A 20576-nucleotide genomic window follows, 5' to 3' on the forward strand; every position below is an offset into this window, starting at 1 on the left:
CAAACACCACTTTGTTAAAAACCTCCATAAATCCTATTACCTCTTCTCTATTTGGTGCATCTTGGGGAGAAGTGGCTGCGACAGCAAGCAATTTAATTGGTGTAGTTGTATCACTGAAAACATCAGATACTTCTTGGGTCATGACTTCCTGCATTTTGCCTTTTAGGTCCTTGAATTAAAAAAAAAGAGAAATGTTAATAATTCATCAGAAAACTGCATGGGACTGAAAAAAAAAAGGATCCAGCGTATATCAGCCAGACGGGACACACAGCAGAAACCCACATCAAGGAGCATAGAGTTTTTTTTTTATTATTTCAAAATATACTTTATTCAAAAATAAATATATACAATAAACCATTCAATAACTTTTCCTCCTTTACATACGTTTCCATTATACTCAGTAAATAGCCGTATTTATAGCCACCCACGTGGCACTCCAGTAGTTCAGCTTAGCATATCATTGTTGAGGGGTATACTCCCCGCCCACCGACCCCTCCCACTCGTGGAGAAACCTATACTGTGGTCCTTCCCCACCGGGCCCTTGCGGTGGCTGCACCAAGTTTCAGTGCGTCCCTCAGCACGTACTCCTGCAGACGAGAGTGTGCCAGTCGGCAGCATTCTCCCACGGACATCTCCATGTGCTGGTAGATCATCAAGTTTCGGGCTGACCAAAGAGCGTCTTTCACCGAGTTGATGATCTGCCAGCAGCACCGGATGTTGGTCTCCGTGTGCGTCCCCGGGAACAGCCCGTAGATCAGAGAGTCCTCTGTTACGCAGCTGCTGGGGATAAAACGTGACACTAGCCCGTCCATCCTTCTCCACACCCTCTTTGCGAACTGGCAGTGTACAAAGAGGTGGGTCACAGACTCCTCCTCACTGCAGTCCTCCCGTGGGCAGTGGGGTGCGGAGCCGACATTCCGGGCGTACAGGAGGGCTCTGACTGGGAGGGCCCCTCTCACCGCCAGCCAGGCGAGGTCTTGGTGCCTGTTGGTGAGATCTGGCGATGAGGCATTTTGCCAGATGAACTGGACAGTCTGCTCAGGGAACCACCCCACTGTGTCCATCACGTCCTTCTCCTGCAGTGCCTGCAGGACACTTCGTGCCGACCACTGCCTGATGGCCCTGTGGTCAAAGGCGTTCTCCTGGAAGAACTTTGCTACGTAGGACAGGTATGCTGGCAACGACCAGCTGACTGGGGCGTTGCGCGGGAGTGGGGCCAGACCCATCCTTCGTAGCCAGGGCGACAAGTAGAACCTGGGCACATAGTGGTACTTGGTGCCCACATACCTGGGCTCTACACACAACCTGATGCAGCCACATACAAAGCTGGCCATCAGGGTGAGGGCGACATTGGGGACGTTCTTGCCCCTGTTGTCCAGGGACTTGTGCATGATGGTCCGTCTCACCCGCTCCATCTTGGATCCCCAGACGAATCTGAAGACAGCCCGGGTGATTTCTGAGCTGTAGGAGCGGGGGATGGGCCAGACTTGCGCCAAGTACAGCAGCCCTGAGAGCACCTCACACCTGATGACCAGGTTCTTGCCCGTTATTGACAGGGAGCGCCCTCCCCACAGTCCCAGTTTCTGTTTCACCTTGGCAGTCCGCTCCTGCCAGTTCTTGTTGCACGCCTCAGCCCCTCCGAACAAGATCCCCAACACCTTCACGTGGTCAGACCTGATGGTGAAGGGGACGCTGGATCGGTCGGGCCAGTTGCCAAAGAGCATGGCTTCGCTCTTCGTGCAGTTGGCCCTGGCCCCCGACGCAAGCTCGAACTGTTCGCAGGTGCCAATTAACCTGCGAACTGACCTCGGATCAGAGCAGAAGACGGTGACGTCATCCATGTACAGGGAGGTTTTCACTTGGGTCCCTCCACTGCCTGGCAGCGTCACCCCTCTTATGCCCTCATCCCTCCTGATGGCTTCCGCAAAGGGTTCTATGCAGCAGACAAACAAGACAGGGGAGAGGGGACAGCCCTGCCTGACTCCAGACCTGATGGGGAAGCTGTCTGTTTCCCACCCGTTGACCTGGACTGCACTACGGATGTCTGTGTAGAGCAGTCTGATCCAATTCCGGATTCCCTCCCCAAATCCCATTTTGGAGAGCACGTCCGCCATGTACGTGTGCGATATCCTGTCGAAGGCTTTCTCCTGGTCCAAGCTGACCAGGCAGGCGTCCACCCCCCTGTCCTGCACGTAGGCGATGGTGTCCCTCAGCAGCGTGAGGCTGTCTGAGATCTTCCTGCTCGGTACAGCACAGGTTTGGTCCGGGTGGATCACCTGTCCCAGAGCAGATTGTTTCCATTTGGGTCACCCAGAGAAAATGACGGTAGCAGAACATTTCACTTGCAATGGCCATAGGTTGACTTCGACAACACTAAACTACTGTGCCATGCCAATGACTTTTGGCATCACCTGGTATAGGAAGCAATTGAAATAAAACTAGAGGAAAAGAATTTTACCAAAGATGAAGGTCTCACTCCGAGGAAGAACTGGAATTCGATTGTAAACAAAGTGGGAAACCTAATTGGATGAGGACTAACCAATCAGGAGGGATGGACTACAGTGATATAAATACCACTGGATTAGACATGCCCAGGCATCATCCCTGATGAAGATGGCAGAGTTTGTCATCAAAATGTTGGTTATAATCTATATCTGTACCTGGCTGGAAGCCTGAGGAGAGTTTATTTGCATGGGACTAGTATATAAAATGAATCTTGTGAAAGTTAAAGCGCTTTAATATACAAAGGGAACAGGAGACAAAATCTCAAAAGTTTCTTCGGATAGAAGAACAATGATATTTATATTTATAAAAGAGACATATTTTACAACAAAGAAAAACTGTAATGTGAAATACTTGGAAATTAAATAAACTACACAACCATGTATTTATTCCTGGAGACTAACCAACTCAATTACTTATTTTTACATATTTTAAGAGGGAAATGAGGGGGCTTATAGGAATGAGATAGATTGACAGGTTGAGTGACGTCACATCAGCATCCTCACACTCAAATTCAGCTAGACCAAGGAACTAATTATGGACTTCAGGAAAGGGAAGTAGGGAGAACACATGTCAATCCTCGTTGAGGGGTCAGCAGAAGAAAGGGTGAGCAGCTTCAAGTTCCTAGCCGTCAACATCCCAGAGAATCTATCCTGGGTCTAATACACTCATGCAATCATGAAGATGATGTACAGAGGGTAGCATTCTGACTGGTTGCATCACAGCCAGGTATGCAGGCTTCAATGCACTGGATCGCAAAGGGTTGCAGAGGACTGCACACTCAGCTAGCTCCATCACAGGCACATCCCTTTGCAACACTGCAAGTATCTTCAAGGGGTGGTGCCTCAAGAAACAGCATCCATCATTAAGGATTTCACCACTGTGACATGCCCCCTTTTTATTACTATCAGGGAAAAGGTCCAGGATTGTTAAGACACACACTCAATAATCTAGCTTCTTTCCCCGTCATCTGATTTCTGAATGGCCCATCATCCTGTCAACACTACCTCATTTTTAAAAATATACATACTAATTTTGTAACCTGGTATTGGTTTACTATTATTACATGTACAAGGTACGGTGAAAAACTTGTCTTTACAAATGTTCATATAGATTTATAAATTTTTATGTCTTTGCACTGTACTGCTAGTGCCTAACAACAAATTTCATGTCTTATTAGTGATGATAAATCTGATTGATACTGCAATAAGTCCTCAAAGTTGTTTCAATGTGGCAAAAGAAATGGACGATATCTGTGTAAGACAATCTAGTACAGAATGCCTAAGGCTGAAACTTCTGAAAAAAATAGAGTATTAGAGGAACAAATGCTCAAAAGTGAGTGACAATGTGAATGATCACTAGATGAACCTGCATACTTTAATTGGCTGATTAATACTAGCTGAGGTCAGAATATACTCATAAAAGAGAGCAAAAATGAAGAAAATGATAGAAACAGAAACACAGAAAATCTACAGCACAATACAGGCCCTTCAGCCCATGATGCTGTGCTGAACATGTAATTACTTTAGAAATTACCTAGGGTTATGCATAGCCCTCCATTTTTCTAAGCTCTATGTACCTACCCAGAGGTCTTTTAAAAGACCCTATCGTATCTGCCTCCACCACCATGCCAGCAGCCTATTCCAGACACTCACCTCTTTCTGCATAAAAAAAACCTGCCCCTGACATCTCCTCTGTAGCTTCCAAGCACCTTAAAACTGTGCCCGCTCATGTTAGCCATTTCAGACCTGGGAAAAAGCCTGTGACTATCCATACCTCTCATCATACCTCTCCTAGGATGGCAGGACTTTCATATGATGAAAGACTGGATCGACTAGGCTTATACTCGTTGGAATTTAGAAGATTGAGGGGGGATCTTATTGAAACGTATAAAATCCTAAAGGGATTGGACAGGCTAGATGCAAGAAGATTGTTCCCGATGTTGGGGAAGTCCAGAACGAGGGGTCACAGTTTGAGGATAAAGGGGAAGCCCTTTAGGACCGAGATTAGGAAAAACTTCTTCACACAGAGAGTGGTGAATCTGTGGAATTCTCTGTCACAGGAAACAGTTGAGGCCAGTTCATTGGCTATATTTAAGAGGGAGTTCGATATGGCCCTTGTGGCTAAAGGGATCAGGGGGTATGGAGGGAAGGCAGGTACAGGGTTCTGAGTTGGATGATCAGCCAAGATCATACTGAATGGCGGTGCAGGCTCGAAGGGCCGAGTGGCTTACTCCTGCACCTATTTTCTATGTTTCTATCTTATACACCTCTATCAGGTCACCTCTCATCCTCTGTCGCTCCAAGGAGAAAAAGCCGAGTTCACTCAACCTATTCTCACAAGGCATGCTCCTCAATCCAGGCAACATCCTTGTAAATCTCTTCTGTACCCTTTTTATAGTTTCCACATCCTTCCTGTAGTGAGATGGCCAGAACTGAGCACATTACTCCAAATAGGGTCTGACCAGGGCCCTATATAGCTGTAAAACACAAGACTATGAGTCATGTCAAGAAATCTGCAAAACACTACATTTAGTGGCAACTTTCTAAAGTACCTCCAGACCTAATAAATTTGACCACTGAATGCATGTTTGTGGTCTTTTGCTGCTGTAGCTCATCCACTTCAAAGTTTACTGTGTTTTGCATTCAGAGATGCTCTTCTGCACACCACTGTTGTAACACGTGATTATTTGAGTTACTGTTGCTTTCCTGTCAGCTTGAACCAGTCTCTCTATTCTCCTTGGACCTCTCTCATTAACAAGGCATTTTCACTCACAGAACCCACCACTAAGCACATCATTCCCTCCCCCACCCACTTTCCGCAGGGATCGCTCCCTACGCGACTCCCTTGTCCATTCGTTCCCCCCCCCCCACATCCCTTCCCACCAACCTCCCTCCCGGCACTTATCCTTGTAAGCGGAACAAGGGCTACACATGCCCTTACACTTCCTCCCTCACCACCATTCAGGGCCCCAGACCTTCCAGGTGAGGCGACACTTCACCTGTGAGTCGACTGGGGTGATATACTGCGTCCGGTGCTCCCGATGCGGCCTTCTATATATTGGCGAGACTCGACGCAGACTGGGAGACCATTTCGCTGAACACCTATGCTCTGTCCACCAGAGAAAGCAGGATCTCCCAGTGGCCACATATTTTAATTCCATGTCCTATTCCCATTCTGATATGTCTATCCACGGCTTCCTCTACTGTCAAGATGAAGCCACACTCAGGTTGGAGGAATAACACCTTATATTCCGTCTGGGTAGCCTCCAACCCGATGGTATGAACACTGACTTCTCTAACTTCCATTAACGCCCACGTCCCCTTCGTATCCCATCATTTATTTATTTATTATTATTTTTTTCTCTCTCTCCTTTTTCTCCCTCTGTCCTTCTCACTATACTCCTTGCCCATCCTCTGGGCTTCCCCCCTCCCCCTTTCTTTCTCCCTAGGCCTCCCGTCCCATGATTCTCTCATATCCCTTTGCCAATCAACTTTCTAGCTCTTAGCTCCATCCCTTCCCCCTCCTGTCTTCTCCTATCATTTCGGATCTCCCCCTCCCACTTTCAAATCTCTTACTATCTCTTCTTTCAGTTAGTCCTGACGAAGGGTTTCGGCCTGAAACGCCAACTGTACCTTTTCCTATAGATGCTGCCTGGCCTGCTGCATTCACCAGCAATTTTTATGTCTGCTGCAAGTCATTAAAGGATTATGTTGGTATCTATTCAAAACAATGCAATATTTATTTCTTAATATTTCTATACTAAGGATTAAAATAACCAGTCTTATTCATGTTTAAACTTTACTCTGAAAAGATTCACTATTAACCACTGTAGCCTCAATATCTAATTCAAATTAAATAATGAGAAATTTTACCAAAGTAATTCAGTCTAACAAGGTCTAGTAAGTAATGACAGAGATAGTACACCATCTGGTGGAAGATATTCAATTAAGTCTGAAGACACAAGAAGAGATTGAAATGGTTGGTTAGTGAAATGGTTAACATCAGATACAAGGCCTGAATTAAAAACCTAATTCTTCCTTGAACTTTCCTGTATGGAAAAGTGCTATGGATGATGGTTGGTGATGACAGAAAATTAGTTACAAACAGAACAATCTTGTTCTAATTCTGAAACAGGAGGGAAAGGAAGATGCATCTTACAGTGGAATCTCATAGCAGGTGACAGAAACTATGAAGGCTAATCTGTTCAATGTGGAGGTGGGTGGGTAGATAAACCGCATCCTTGTTTTGACTAGGAAGAAGAGGTATAAGCATAAAGATCCCTGTGAACCCAAGATAATTTATTTCATTATTATAAATTCTACAAGTAAATGCTCCCCAAATAAGGATTTGTTGAAGCATTAAATCAAATCAACCTTGTTAATTTAACTTGGACATAAAAGTTTATGATGAAACAGTTCATCTACTCAAAAATAGCATATGATAAGAGTATTATAAGAGGCATACTAAATAATATCAAATGCTGCTATGTTCCCACAAAATAAGGTTCATATACCTTTAGTGCATCCTGTAGTTGTGCAGCAATTGCTCTGCCTTGAGGGCTGTCCCCTTCACCTCGAACTGCCAGATCTGCAAGCTGTCCAGCTAGGAGTTCTACTCGGTCACACTTCCCAGTCAGTTCCTGACGATAAGGTCCCATCAATGCATTGGCCAGTCGACGGCCTTCAGCAACAAGTCCACGGATAGCTGCCTGCCCTAAATGAGAAAGAAAACAAATTCCCTGAGAATCAGTTCATAAGGTTAAGTTACATAACACCATTCTTTGCAACTACACCCATGACTTCCTGACCAACAGGATATAAAGGTAGGCAACAACACCTCTGCCAGAGTTATCCTCAAGACTAGTGCCCCAAAAGGCTGCATCCTCAGCCCCCTACTTTAGTCCTGATACACTCACAACTATGTGACCAGAATTTACTCTAATTCCATCTACAAGTTCACAGATAAAACCACCACAGTGGGCCGAATCTCAAATAAGGCCATAAGATACAAGATCAGAATGAGGTCATTTGACCCAACAAGACTGCTCTGCCATTTCATCATGCTGATACAATTTGTCTCTCAGCTCCAATCTCCAGCCATTACCCTGTATCCCTTCATGCCCTGACCAATCAAGAATCTATCAACGTTTGCCTTAAATATACATAAACACTTGGCCTCCACATGACAAGTTATTCAATCCTGGAATCATTTTTACGAACCTCCTTTGAACCCCCTCCAGTTTTAGCACATTCCTTCTAAAATAAGAGGCCCAAAACGGCTCACAATACTCCACGCAAGTCCTCAACGGTGCTTTATACAGTCTCAACCTTACGTCCTTGCTTTTAAATTCTAGTCCTCTTGAAATGAGTCAACGGTGCTTTATACAGTCTCAACCTTACATCCTTGCTTTTAAATTCTAGTCCTCTTGAAATAAATGCTAACATCGCATTTGCCTTTCTCACCACAGACTCAACCTGCAAATTAAACTTGAGTGAATCCTGCTCAAGGACTGCCAAGTCCCTTTGCGCCTCAGTTTTATGTATTTTCTCTCCATCCAGAAAATAGTCAACCCTTTTATTTCTTCTATTAAAGTACACGATCATACACTTCCCAACACTGTATTTCTTCTGCTACTTCTTTGCCCATTCTCCTAATCTCTCCAACTACTTCAAGAGCCCCTCTACTTCCTCAAAACTACCAGCCCCCTTACCTATCTTCATATCATCTGCAAACTTTGAAACAAAGCCATCAATTTCATCATCCAAATCATTGACATGTAACTTAAGAAAGAATAGGTCCCAATACAGATCCTATGGACTCGGACCCCAAGATCCCTCTGATCCTCCACACTGCCAAGAGTCTTACCATTAATACTATATTCTGCCATCATATTTGACCTGCCAAAATGAACCACCTCACACTTATCTGGGTTGAACTCCATCTGCCACTTCTCAGCTCAGTCTTGCATCCCATTGCTGGTCTGCTGTAACCTCTGACAGCCCTCCACACTATCCACAACACCCTCAACATTTGTGTCATCAGCAAATTTACTAAACCATCCCTCCACTTCCTCATTCAGGTCATTTATAAAAATCACGAAGAGTAGGGGTCCCAGAACAGATCCCTGAGGCACACCACTGGTCACTGACTCTATGCAGACTATGACCAGTCTACAACCACTCTTTGCCTTCTGTGGGCAAGTCAATTGTGGATCTGCAAAGCAAGGTACCCTTGGATCTCATGCCTCCTAACTTTCTCAATAAGCCTTGTGTGCTGGGGCAGCAGGCTGAGGGTAGCAGACACCAACAGAATCAACAAACTCATTCGTAAGGCCAGTGATGTTGTAGGGATGGAACTGGACTCTCTCACGGTGGTGTCTGAAAAGAGGATACTGTCTAAGTTGCATGCCATCTTGGTCAATGTCTCCCATCCACTACATAATGTACTGGGTGGGCACAGGAGTACATTCAGCCAGAGACTCATTCCTCCGAGATGCAGCACAGAGCATCATAGGAAGTCATTCCTGCTTGTGGCCATCAAACTTTACAGCTCCTCCCTTGGAGGGTCAGACACCCTGAGTCAATAGGCTGGTCCTGGACTTATTTCATAATTTACTGGCATAATTTACATATTACTATTTAACTATTTATGGTTCTATTACTATTTATTATTTATCGTGCAACTGTAACGAAAACCAATTTCCCCCGGGATCAATGAAGTATGACTATGACTTCTATGGGATACCTTATCAAATGCCTTGCTGAAAACCATATACACTACATCTACCACTCTACCTTCATCAACATGTTTAGTCACATCCTCAAAAAATTCAATCAGGCTCGTAAGGCACGACCTGCCCTTGACAAAGCCATGCTGACTACTCCTAATTATATTATGCCTCTCCAAATGTTCATAAATCCTGCCTCTCAGGATCTTTTCCATCAACTTACCAACCACTGAGGTACGACTCACTGGTCTATAATTTACTGGGCTATCTCTACTCCCTTTCTTGAATAAGGGAACAACATCTGCAACCCTCCAATCCTCTGGAACCTCCCCAGTCCCCAATGATGATGCAAAGATCATTGCCAGAGGCTCAGCAATCTCCTTCCTCGCCTCCCACAGTAGCCTGGGGTACATCTCATCTGGTCCCGGAGACTTAACCAACTTGATGCTTTCCAAAAAGATCCAGCACATCCTCTTTCTTAATGTCTATATGCTCAAGCTTTTCAATCTGCTGTAAGTTATCTCTAGAATCCCCAAGGTCCTCTTCCGCAGTGAATACTGAAGCAAGGTATTCATTAAGTACCTCAGTTATCTTCTCCAGTTCCATACACACTTTTCCACTGTCGCACTTGATTGGTCCTATTCTCTCACATCTTATCTTCTTGCTTTTCACATACTTGTAAAACGCCTTGGGGTTTTCTTTAATCCTGCTCACCAAGGCCTTCTCATGGCCCCTTCTGGCTCTCCTCATTTCATTCTTAAGCTTCTTCCTGCTAGCCTTATAATCTTCCAGATCTCTATCATTATCAACCTTTTCTGAGCCTTTTCTAAGCTTTTATTTTCTTTTGCCTAGATTTTCAACAGCCTTTGTACACCGCGGTTCCTGTACCCTACCATCCTTTCCGTCTCACTGGAACATACCTATGCAAAACAACATGCAAATTTCCCCTTAAAATTTGTCACATTTGTGCCGTACATTTCTCTGAGAACATCTGTTCCCAATTTATGCCTCCAAGTTCCTGCCTGATAGCGTCTCCTTACTCCAATTAAATGCTTTCCTAACTTGTCTCTTCCTATCCCCCTACAATGCTATGGTAAAGGAGATAGAATTGTGATCACTATCTCCAAAATGCTCTCCCACTGAGAGAGTTGACACCCGACCAGGTTCATTTCCCAATACCAGATCAAGTACAGCCTCTCCTCTTGTAGGCTTATCTACATATTGTGTCAGGAAACCTTCCTGAACACACCTAACAAACTCCACCCCATCTAAACCCCTTGCTTTAGGGAGATGGCAATCAATATTTGGGAAATTAAAATCTCCCACCATGACAACCGTGTTATTATTACACCTTTCCAAAATCTGTCTCCCTATCTGCTTCTCGATGTCCCTGTTACTATTGAGTGGACTATAAAATACACCCAGTGGAGTTATTGACCCTTTCCTGTTCCAAACGTCCATCCACAGAGACTCAGTAGACAATCTCTCCATGACTTCCTCCTTTTCTGCAGCTGTGACACTATCTCTGATCAGCAGTGCCACACTCCACCTCTTTTTTTTCTCCCTCCCTGTCCTTTCTGAAACATCTAAAGCATGGTACTCTAAGTAACCATTCCTGCCCCTGAGCCATCCAAGTCTCTGTAATGGCCACAACATCATAGCTCCAAGTACTGATCCACGCTGTAAGCTCATCTGCTTTGTTCATGATACTCCTTGCATTGAAATAGGCACATCTCAAACCATCAGTCTGAGCGCATCCCTTCTCTATCACCTGCCTATCCTTCCTCTCATACTGCCTACAAGCTTTCTCTATTTGTGAGCCAACCGCTCCTTCCTCCATCTCTTCAGTTTGGTTCCCCCCCCACCCGCAATTCTAGTTTAAACTCTCCCCAATAGCCTTAGCAAACCTCCCCGCCAGGATATTGGTCCCCCTTGGATTCAAGTGCAACCCGTCCTTTTTATACAGGTCACACTTGTCCCAAAAGAGGTCCCAATGATCCAGAAATCTGAAACCCTGCCCCCTGCTCCAATCGCTCAGCCACGCATTTATCCTCCACCTCACACTATTCAGTCTATTCCTATACTCATTGTCGCATGGCATAGGCAGTAATCCCGAGATTACTAACTTTGAGGTCCTGCTTCTCTACTTCCTTCCTAACTCCCTATAGTCTCTTTTCAGGACCTCCTCCATTTTCCTACCTATGTTGTTGGTACCAATATGTACCATGACCTCTGGCTGTTGACCTTTCCACTTCAGGATATCATGAACGCAATTAGAAACATCCCGGACCCTGGCACCTGGGAGGCAAACTACCATCCGTGTTTCTTTCCTGTGTCCACAGAATCACCTGTCTGACCCATTAACTATAGAGTCCCCTATTACTGCTGCCTTCTTCCTTTCCTTACCCTTCTGAGCCACAGGGCCAGTCACTGTTGCTTCCTCCAGGTAGGTCATCCCCCCCAACAGTACTCAAACAGCAGTACTTATTGTTAAGGGGGACAGCCACAGGGGTACTCTCTAGTATCCGACTCTTGCCCTTCCCTCTCCTGACTGCTACCCACTTACCTGTCTCCCGAGGCCCCGGTGTGTCTACTTACCTATAGCTCCTCTCTATCGTCTCTTCACTTTCCCTGACCAGACGAATGTTATCAAGCTGCACCTCCAGTTTCCTAACCTGGTCCCCAAGGAGCTGCAGCTCGACACACCTGGTGCAGATGTGGCTGTCTAGGAGACTGGGAGTCTCCCGGGCTTCCTACATCCGACACCCAGTACATAACACCAGCCTCACTAACATACTTCCTGTTTCTAATCCTCACAGGTAACTTACCTCGCCTTGACCAGTTATCGCTGAAGCCCGAATGAGACAAAGTCCTACCACTCTGCCTCAGATCATTCTATCGATGACTGCTCCGCTAGGCAGTGTCTCACTTTTATGCCTCAACTTTCCCTGCTATCTAACTCACGATTGGTGTTCCGGTTACAGCTGCCGATAGGCCACGTTCAATGGAGAAATGCTCTCGAAGCTCCCTTTTTAAAAAACTGCCACCGACTTGCGAGAAATCCTTCTTGGTAAAGCTCTGATGATGCTGCTGATAGGCCACGTACAAATCAGCCACTGCTCTATTCATACTAGTATCATTTCCTGTAATACCGTGGGCTCGTAGCTTGTTGTGGTACTTTGTCAAAGGCCTTCTAAAAATCCAAGTACATAACATCAAACAATTCTCCTTTGTCTATCATGTTTGTTATTTCTTCAAAGAATTCCAACAGATTTGTCAGGCAAGGTTTTCCCTTGAGGAAACCATGCAGACTATGGCCTAGTTTATCATGTGCCTCCAAACATCCCTGAAACTACATTCTTAATAAATTACTCCAACATCTTCTCAACCACTGAGGTCAGACTAACCAACTTATAATTTCCTTTCTTCTGCCCACCCCCCGCCCCCCACTTCTTGAAGTGTGGAGCGACATTTGAAGTGTTCCAGTCTTCTGGAACTATTCCAGAATCTAGTGATTTTTAGTGATTTTTCCAAAATCTAGCAGCACAGAGCGTCATAGGAAGTCATTCCTACCTGTGGCCATCAAACTTTACAACTCTTCCCTTGGAGGGTCAGACACCCTGAGCTGATAGGCTGGTCCTGGACTTATTTCATAATTTACTGGCATAATTTACATATTACTATTTAACTATTTATTACTATTTTCTACTACTATTCTATTACTATTTATTATTTCTATGACTATTACTATTTACTAATAGTAATATTACTATTACTATTTCTATTACTATTTATTATTTATGGTGCAACTGTAATGAAAACCAATTTCCCCCGGGATCAATAAAGTATGACTATGACTATTTTTGAAAGAATGAATGAAGTAACAATGAATCAAGTGTACAGGAAGGAGATAGAAAGGCTAGTGGAATGCTGTCATGACAACAACTTTTCCCTCAATGTCAGCAAAACAAAAGGGTTGGTCATTGACTCCAAGAAGCAGGGCAATGTACACATTTCTCTAAATCAATAGAGCAAAAGTCAAGATGGTTGAGAACTTCCAAGTTCCAATATCACCAGAAGCCTCTCCTAGTCCAATCACGAAGATGTTATAACCAAGAAAATGCATTACTGCACAGCAAGCTAAAGAAATTCGGTATGTCCCCAAATTAGTATTATTAAAAAATGGAAAGTATCCAGTCTGGATGCATTCTGGCTTGTCACGTCAACTGCTCTGCCCAAGACCACAAGAAACTTCAGAGAGTTGTGGACACATCACAAAAACTAACCTCACCTCCATGGGTTCTATCTACACTTCTCATTGGTTCAGTAAAGCAGTCAACATAATCAAAATCTCTTTGCACCGCAGACACTCTTTTTCCACCTCTCCTTAGACAGAAGGTACAAAAGCCTGAAAGCGTATACCACACAAGGACAGCTTCTATCCCACTGTTATAATGCTAAGTGGGCCTCTTGTACAATAAAATGAACTCTCAAAATCAGAATTGATCTCATAATGGTCTTGAGCCATTTGTCTGTCTGCACTGGACTTTCAATGTAACAGTAACACCAAATTCTGCATCATGATATTGCTTTCCCTTGTAAAGTTCAAGTTCAATATAATTTTATTTTCAAAGTACATGTGTGTCACCAAAATTGACCCTAGGATTAATTTTGAGGGCAGACAACCAGTGTGCAAGACAATAAACTGTGCAAATACACACAGGAAAAAATAACAATAATAAATAAACAATAAATATCTAGAATATGAGATAAAAATAAGTCCATAGGTTGTGGGAACAGTTCCATGAAGGCACAAGTATAGTTGAGTGAAGTTATTCTCTCTGGTTCAACACCCTGATGGTTAAGGTGTAATAGCTGTTCTTGTACAAGGTGGTGAGAGTTCTGAGGCTCCTGTATCTTCTTCCTGATGGCAGCAGCGAGAAGAGAACATGACTGGGCAGTGAGGGACCCTGATGATGGATGCTGCTTTCCTGCAATAACGCTCTGTGTAGATGCTCAATGGTGGAGGGAGCTTTCCCTGTGATGGACTGGGCCATATCCACTGCTTTTTGTAGGATTTTTCATTCAAGGGCATTGATGCAACCAGTCAATATACACTCCAGCACAATCGATAGAAGTTTGTCAAAGCCTCAGATGTCATGCCAAATCTTTGCAAACATCTAAGGAAGAAGAGGCGCTGTCGTGCTTTATTCGTCAAACCCCGCTGGTTTCCTTGGCTGTGTAAGTCGAGGGAATACACACTTTGGTCCTATCAAACCCACCCCAAACCCCAGTTTGTGTGGATGCTGTGCAATATACTACCTGTTACAACTCTGTGCCAAGCAACAACAGACAGCACACTGCATATGATTAAAAGAATATTTATGAATCTTAACTAAAGGGTTAGTAAAGAAAAGAAAGAAGAAGAAAAAAAGAGTCCATTATAATTAAACACTCAAACATGCACAAGTTGGAGCTCAACTCTTCCCAAAATTCATATTCAACGATCCTCAGTCGATCTCAGCATCTGGATCCATCAAATCATTGTTCCCCCACCGAGTTAAATCCTACGACCGTGTCAGCCAGTGTCTTCTCTTCATCTCCCGCCGAACAAAAGACCCAGCTCACATTTCAAAGCAGCTGTTACCTCTACTATAACCCAAACACTGCTTCTACGGAAAGACCATTACGTTAACAGTGAAACCTTTCCCAGGGTGTTGCCCTCTGCCCCCACCAAAATCGCTCATGTCCCCATGACGCTGAGATAATTTGTCACCCCTTCATACAAAGCCAAAACTCCAACCCAGGTGTAAATAGCAGTGACATAGCTCACCAAGGGAACAGGTGCTACACTCTGTTCCCTGGGTGCGACATAGGCCAGTCTACCTGGGGGTCTCCTCTTATATCCTTGGTTCTACTTGGTAGCCAAGACCTTAGTTAGTTCATAAGCCTTTTGTAGCTCCCTTCTCATATCAGCCACATACTTCAGATAAGTATTCTGTTGTAGCTCTTCCCTGCCAGTCCCAAAACAGAGGTCAACGGGCATCCTCGCCCAAACATCAGATAATACAGTGAGTACCCGATAGCTTCATTCTATGTACAGTTGTAATACAGGTTGAATATGTTGACCTCACTTGTTCGTTTTACTGATCACCAAGGTTCGAAGCACAACTAGCAAGGTTCAATTGAACCTCTCAGGCTGGGGCTCACCCTGTGGGTGATAAGGCGTAATCCTCAACTTCTCTACTCCAAGCATGCTCAGTAACTCATGTACGAGCCTACTCACGAAATCCCATCCCTGATTGCTATGTATCTGCCTGGGGAGACCATAAAAACAAAATACTTCTCCCAAAACACTTTGGCCACCGTGGACGCCCTCTGATCCTTGGTAGGGAAGGTTTGTGCATATCTGGTGTAGTGATCCATAATGACCAAGACTTTCGCCATGTTGCTGGCGTCTGGCTCTATTGACAGGAAATCCATAAACACCAGGTCAAGTGGCCCCACACTCTGCAAGTGGGATAACAAAGTGGCCCTCGTAAACAGCATCTTCCTCCGTATACATCCAATACACACACAGTACCCTTTGACCTCCTGCTTCATTCGGGGCCAGTAGAACCGACTTCTGAGCAATCCATAGGTCTTGTCAACCCCAAATGACTGGAATCATCATGCAGTGACTTCAACACAATACCCCGATGCTTCTCAGGCAGAACCAGCTGGGCACACTGAGGCCTGTCTGGATGCAACTTGACCTCAGAATCAGAATCAGGTTTATTATCACAGGCATGTGTCATGAAATTTGTTAACTTAGCAGCAGTAGTTCAATGCAATACATAACATAGAATAAATAAATAAATCAGAGGCAGGTTCTATAACTTATCAATCAGGATTGTGGGAATGATGGTGTTAAATGCTGAGCTATAGTCGATGAACAGCATCCTGACACAGGAGATTGTATTGTCCAGGTGGTCTAAGGTTGTGTGAAGAGCCATTGAGATTGCATCTATTGTGGCGATAGGCAAATTGCAGTGGGTCCAGGTCCTTGCTGAGGCAGGAGTTCAGTCTAGTCATGACCAACCTCTCAAAGCATTTCATCACTGTAGATGTGAGTACTAATGGGCGATAGTCATTAAGGCAGCTCACATTTTTCTTCTTAGGCACTGGTATAATTGTTGCCTTTTTGAAGCAAGTGGGAACTTCCGCCCATCGCAGTGAGAGGTTGAAAATGTCGTTGAATACTCCAGCCAATTGGTTGGCACAAATTTTCAGTGCCTTACCAGGTACTCTGTCCGGGGCCTTCTGCCTTGCGAAGGTTCACGCTCTGTAAAGACGGCCTAACATCGGCCTCCGAGACAGAGATCACAGGATCACCAGGTGCAGCAGAGATTTTCACAGCTGCAGTTATATTCTCCTTTTCAAAGCGGGCATAGAAGGCATTGAGTTTATCTGGTTGTGAAGCATCGCTGCCATTCATGCTATTGGGTTTTGCTTTATAGGAAGTAATGTCTTGCAAACCCTGCCAAGGTTGTTGTACATGTGATGTCACCTCCAACCTTGTGCAAAATTGACTCTTCACCCTTGAAATAGCCCTCCACAAGTCATACCCAGTTTTCTGGTACAGACTGGGGTCGCCAGACTTGAATGCCACAGATCTAGTCTTCAGCAGACAATGTACCTCCTGGTTCATCCACAGATTTTGGTTTGGGAATGTACAGCAAGTCTTTGTAGGCACACACTCATCCACACAGGTTCCTCAACTCCAATCTGGGCCTTTCCCTCAGTAGCGGAGACATTGCAGAGTGTTTCAACTTGTCCACTCGGGCCATGTCCCCTTCTGCAACCACTGACCAAATGGGGCCTATGCATGGTCATCTCGCTGAGCGGCTGCCACTTCCCCAGGACTCAATTCTGGCAACTGCTTCGTCTTCAGAGCAGTCAGGTTTGCAGTAAGCTTGTGGAATGGCACCATCAGAGGCTCCCAAATGACCCACCGCTTGATTCTGCCCTTGCCCTTCCTCTGCCTTCTCCATAATGGAGAACTGGCACATGGCTTTGACCCCAGAGGCAGGAACGCGTTTCCACTCTCCATCCCTGTTCAACCCTTCATGCGCATGTTGGGACAATGCATTGACATTAATGTTCCGACTCCCCAGCCGGTACTTGAGGCTAAAATCATAAGCAGACAACACTGCCAACTACTGATGGCCTGTGGCATCCAGTTTCACCGAGGTCAGGATATAAGTTAATGAGTTGTCATCTTTCCTCATCTCGAACTTTGCACCATATATATAGTCACTTAGCTTCTCCACGACAGCCGATTTCAATCCCAGGCACTCCAATTTTTGCATGGGGTAGTTTCGCTCAGAGGGTGACAGACTCCTGCTGACAAATGCAACAGGTTTCAACCCCGTGCACTGATCCTGATACAGAACACTCCCCAAGCCCTTTCTGCTGGCATCTGTATGCAATACATACGGCAATCGTGGGCCTGCAAAAGCCAGCATAGGCACTTTCGTCAGTAGCTCCTTCAGCAACTGAAAGGCCTCTTCACATTTCACATCCTATCTCACTCCAAAAGGCTCTGAAGGGCCAAGATAGTCTTGTACCGTTCTTTCATTTTATCCTCCTCTCTTTCATCCCCAAAGGAGAGTAACCATACAGAAGCTGATTTAAAAGGGTGACTCACTTTAGAGTAGTCCTTTATGAACCTCTGATAATACCCACAGAATCCAAGGAATGAGCGCAGGCACTCACAGTCCGGGGCCTTGGCCATGTTGTCATCCCCTCTATCTTAGACGAATCCATAGCTACTCCATCCCCTGAGGCTACAGTTGACAGAAGTCTTGCAGAACTGCCACTTTTCCAGGGAAAGTTTTATCTCTTCAGCTTTCAGGCAGCCCAGTACCCTCAGTTGCCTCGTTTCATGTTCCTCCAAAGTGGACTCTGAGATCATCCAGGTACACCAAATCTCAAATTCATATCCCCCACTTTTTTCTCCATGATATGCTGGAAAGTCACCAGGGCTCCCGATGTGCCCTGAGGCATCCTTTCAAAAGACATCTAACAGCTTCAACATCTTCTCTAGCAACCTTCTCTTCCAACCTCCAGGTACCGGGGTGTCCCCAAAGTTCAAAGACTCAGCAGTCAACTTCCCCTTTTTCAGTGAGAGTTTCTCCCCAGCTTGTTTCACAGGGGCACTTGACATTGTTGTCACTGGAAAGAGGTGCACCATTGGTAACCCCCACTTGAAGGTGACCTCCCTCTCCAAAGTGTTCCTGACACTCAGTGTCATCCTGTTTACCTGTACAATCGCCAGTCTCTGCAGTTTGGGCTTCACCGGTACCCCAGCAGGTAAGCGTGAACTCCTCTTCGTGGTCTTCCGGAGTTTGGGCTTCACCAGTACCCCAGCAGGTAAGCATGAACACCTCTTCGTGGTCTTCCGCAGCATCCATCAAGAGGACCTTGGCATCAGAAATTTGGGGTTTCCTATCACTCTAGCAACATGCCCAGGCCGTAACACCACTGGTTTGGACTGGATGTATCACACAGTTCCTCGCTTACACTCATTATTCTGCCCAGTGCGGCCACGCACTTCTTCAAAGGCAGCTCGGAACACAGGGTGAATGGACAATGTTTTCAGAAGGTCCTCCAGCTACCTCCTTGCAGGCTCCCGCTAGCCTCCTCACAATAGGAGTATTTGTCCCCACAAGAATTGAAGCTTCACCCTTCTCAACCGGGTCCAGACAAACCAAAACTAATGTATCAACGACCTCAGCTACTCCTACATCTGCCTCCGAAAACTCCAGCTTCAGTGACAAGTAACCATCATATGGATAGTCATCTGTACCAAGACCCCAGATCTCTAGTGCACTGCGTGGTGTGATTGGTAAATGCATCAATTAACAGTTGTAAAACGAACAGTACAGCAGAGTAACCTGAGAGCCGGTGTCAAGAGGTCTAAAAAAATAAGAGCAGGGACGTGATGCTGAAGCTTTATAAGGCACTGGTGAGGCCTCACCTTGAGTACTGTGAACAGTTTAGGGCTCAGTATAAAGATGTGCTGGCATTGGAGAGGGTTCAGAGAAGGTTCACAAGGATTATTCTGGTAATGAAAGGGTTATCATATGAGGAATGTTTGATGGTCTAGATCTGTACTCACTGGAATTCAGAAGGATGAGGGGGGATCTCATTGAAACCTTTCAAATGTTGAAAGACCTAGACAGTAGATGTGGAAAGGATGTTTCCCATGTTGGGGAGTCTAGGACAAGAGGGCATAGCCTCAGGATAGAGGGGCGTCCATTTAAAACAGAGATGTGGAGAAATTTCTTTAGCCAGAGGGTGGTGAATTTGTTACCACTGGTAGCTATGGAGGCCAGGTTGTTGGGTGTACTTAAGGCAGAGATTGATAGGTTCTTGATTGGACATGGCCTCTAAGGTTATGGGGAGAAGACCAGGGAGTGGGGCTGAGAAGGGTAGTAAAGGATCAGCCATTATTAAAGGGCAGAGTAGACTCAATGGGCCAAATGGCTTAATCCTACTCCTATGTCTTATGGTTTTCATGTGGGGTTTTTTGTGCTTGTTTGTGGGTTAAAACTTGGTGGGTCGGAGCTGTTTCTGTGTTGTATAACTCTCTAAATATAACTTCAAGCAAGAAGTTTGCATTTGATGACTGCAAATACTAAGTGTTTAGTCATTCGAATCATCTTTATTTAAAAATTATTGAGGGGGAAATGATAACATTAAAATTGCCTGCATAAGCAATTCCCATGTTATGGAGGTTTGCGTTTCTAGAAAATGGACAAAGTTGCAATTTTGCATAGAATGAAGCACTGTCATCTGTATGCATTAAGGAACTCAAACTCATACTGTTTTCTTCCTCACACAAATTCTGTGAGCACAGATTTTATTCCATATCTCAAATGTTTGGGTAGTGATTTGTAAATTCTGTAAGAATATATTTTCATAAACCAAAAGGCTGTAATGTGGGGACTGCCTGTATGTTGAAAACATTAGAAGTAAATATTTCTTCCTATTGTTAAGTAATCTGCTGGGTAACAAGTAACATATCTTAGACCTAAAAATGAAATATTTAACTTTCTAATACTCACCCACACCACGGTCATCAACTGTAGGATTATCAATCCAGCGTTGGGCTTGCTCAATTTTACCTTCTAGATTAACAGCTGCTTTCACTGGCCGGCTGCTGGCCACTGCTCGATTTGTCTTACTTTGCAAGTTTTGCAGGGTTGTTGCAATTTGCTTAGACAAAGCACGGGCTTCTGGGCTATCGCCTTTGCCTCTGGAAGGCAAATCCAGAATATAAAAATAACACAAAAAATAA

At 44.9% G+C, this 20576-nt stretch overlaps 1 protein-coding gene across 2 annotated transcripts in view; it reads right to left on the reverse strand.

Annotated features, from left to right (window-relative positions):
• LOC140212228 (vinculin) overlaps positions 1-20576 on the reverse strand; it is a 284348-nt gene that overhangs the window by 93563 nt on the left and 170209 nt on the right. For both annotated transcript variants that reach the window (XM_072282957.1, XM_072282956.1), the window contains exons 11-13: positions 20344-20534; positions 7019-7218; positions 41-169 (exon numbers count right to left, since the gene is read on the reverse strand). In XM_072282957.1, the coding sequence (XP_072139058.1) occupies positions 41-169; positions 7019-7218; positions 20344-20534 (520 nt within the window). The remainder of the gene's footprint in view (positions 1-40; positions 170-7018; positions 7219-20343; positions 20535-20576) is intronic.

Source organism: Mobula birostris, chromosome 18 (assembly GCF_030028105.1).
Source record: "Mobula birostris isolate sMobBir1 chromosome 18, sMobBir1.hap1, whole genome shotgun sequence".
NCBI lineage: Eukaryota > Metazoa > Chordata > Chondrichthyes > Myliobatiformes > Myliobatidae > Mobula > Mobula birostris.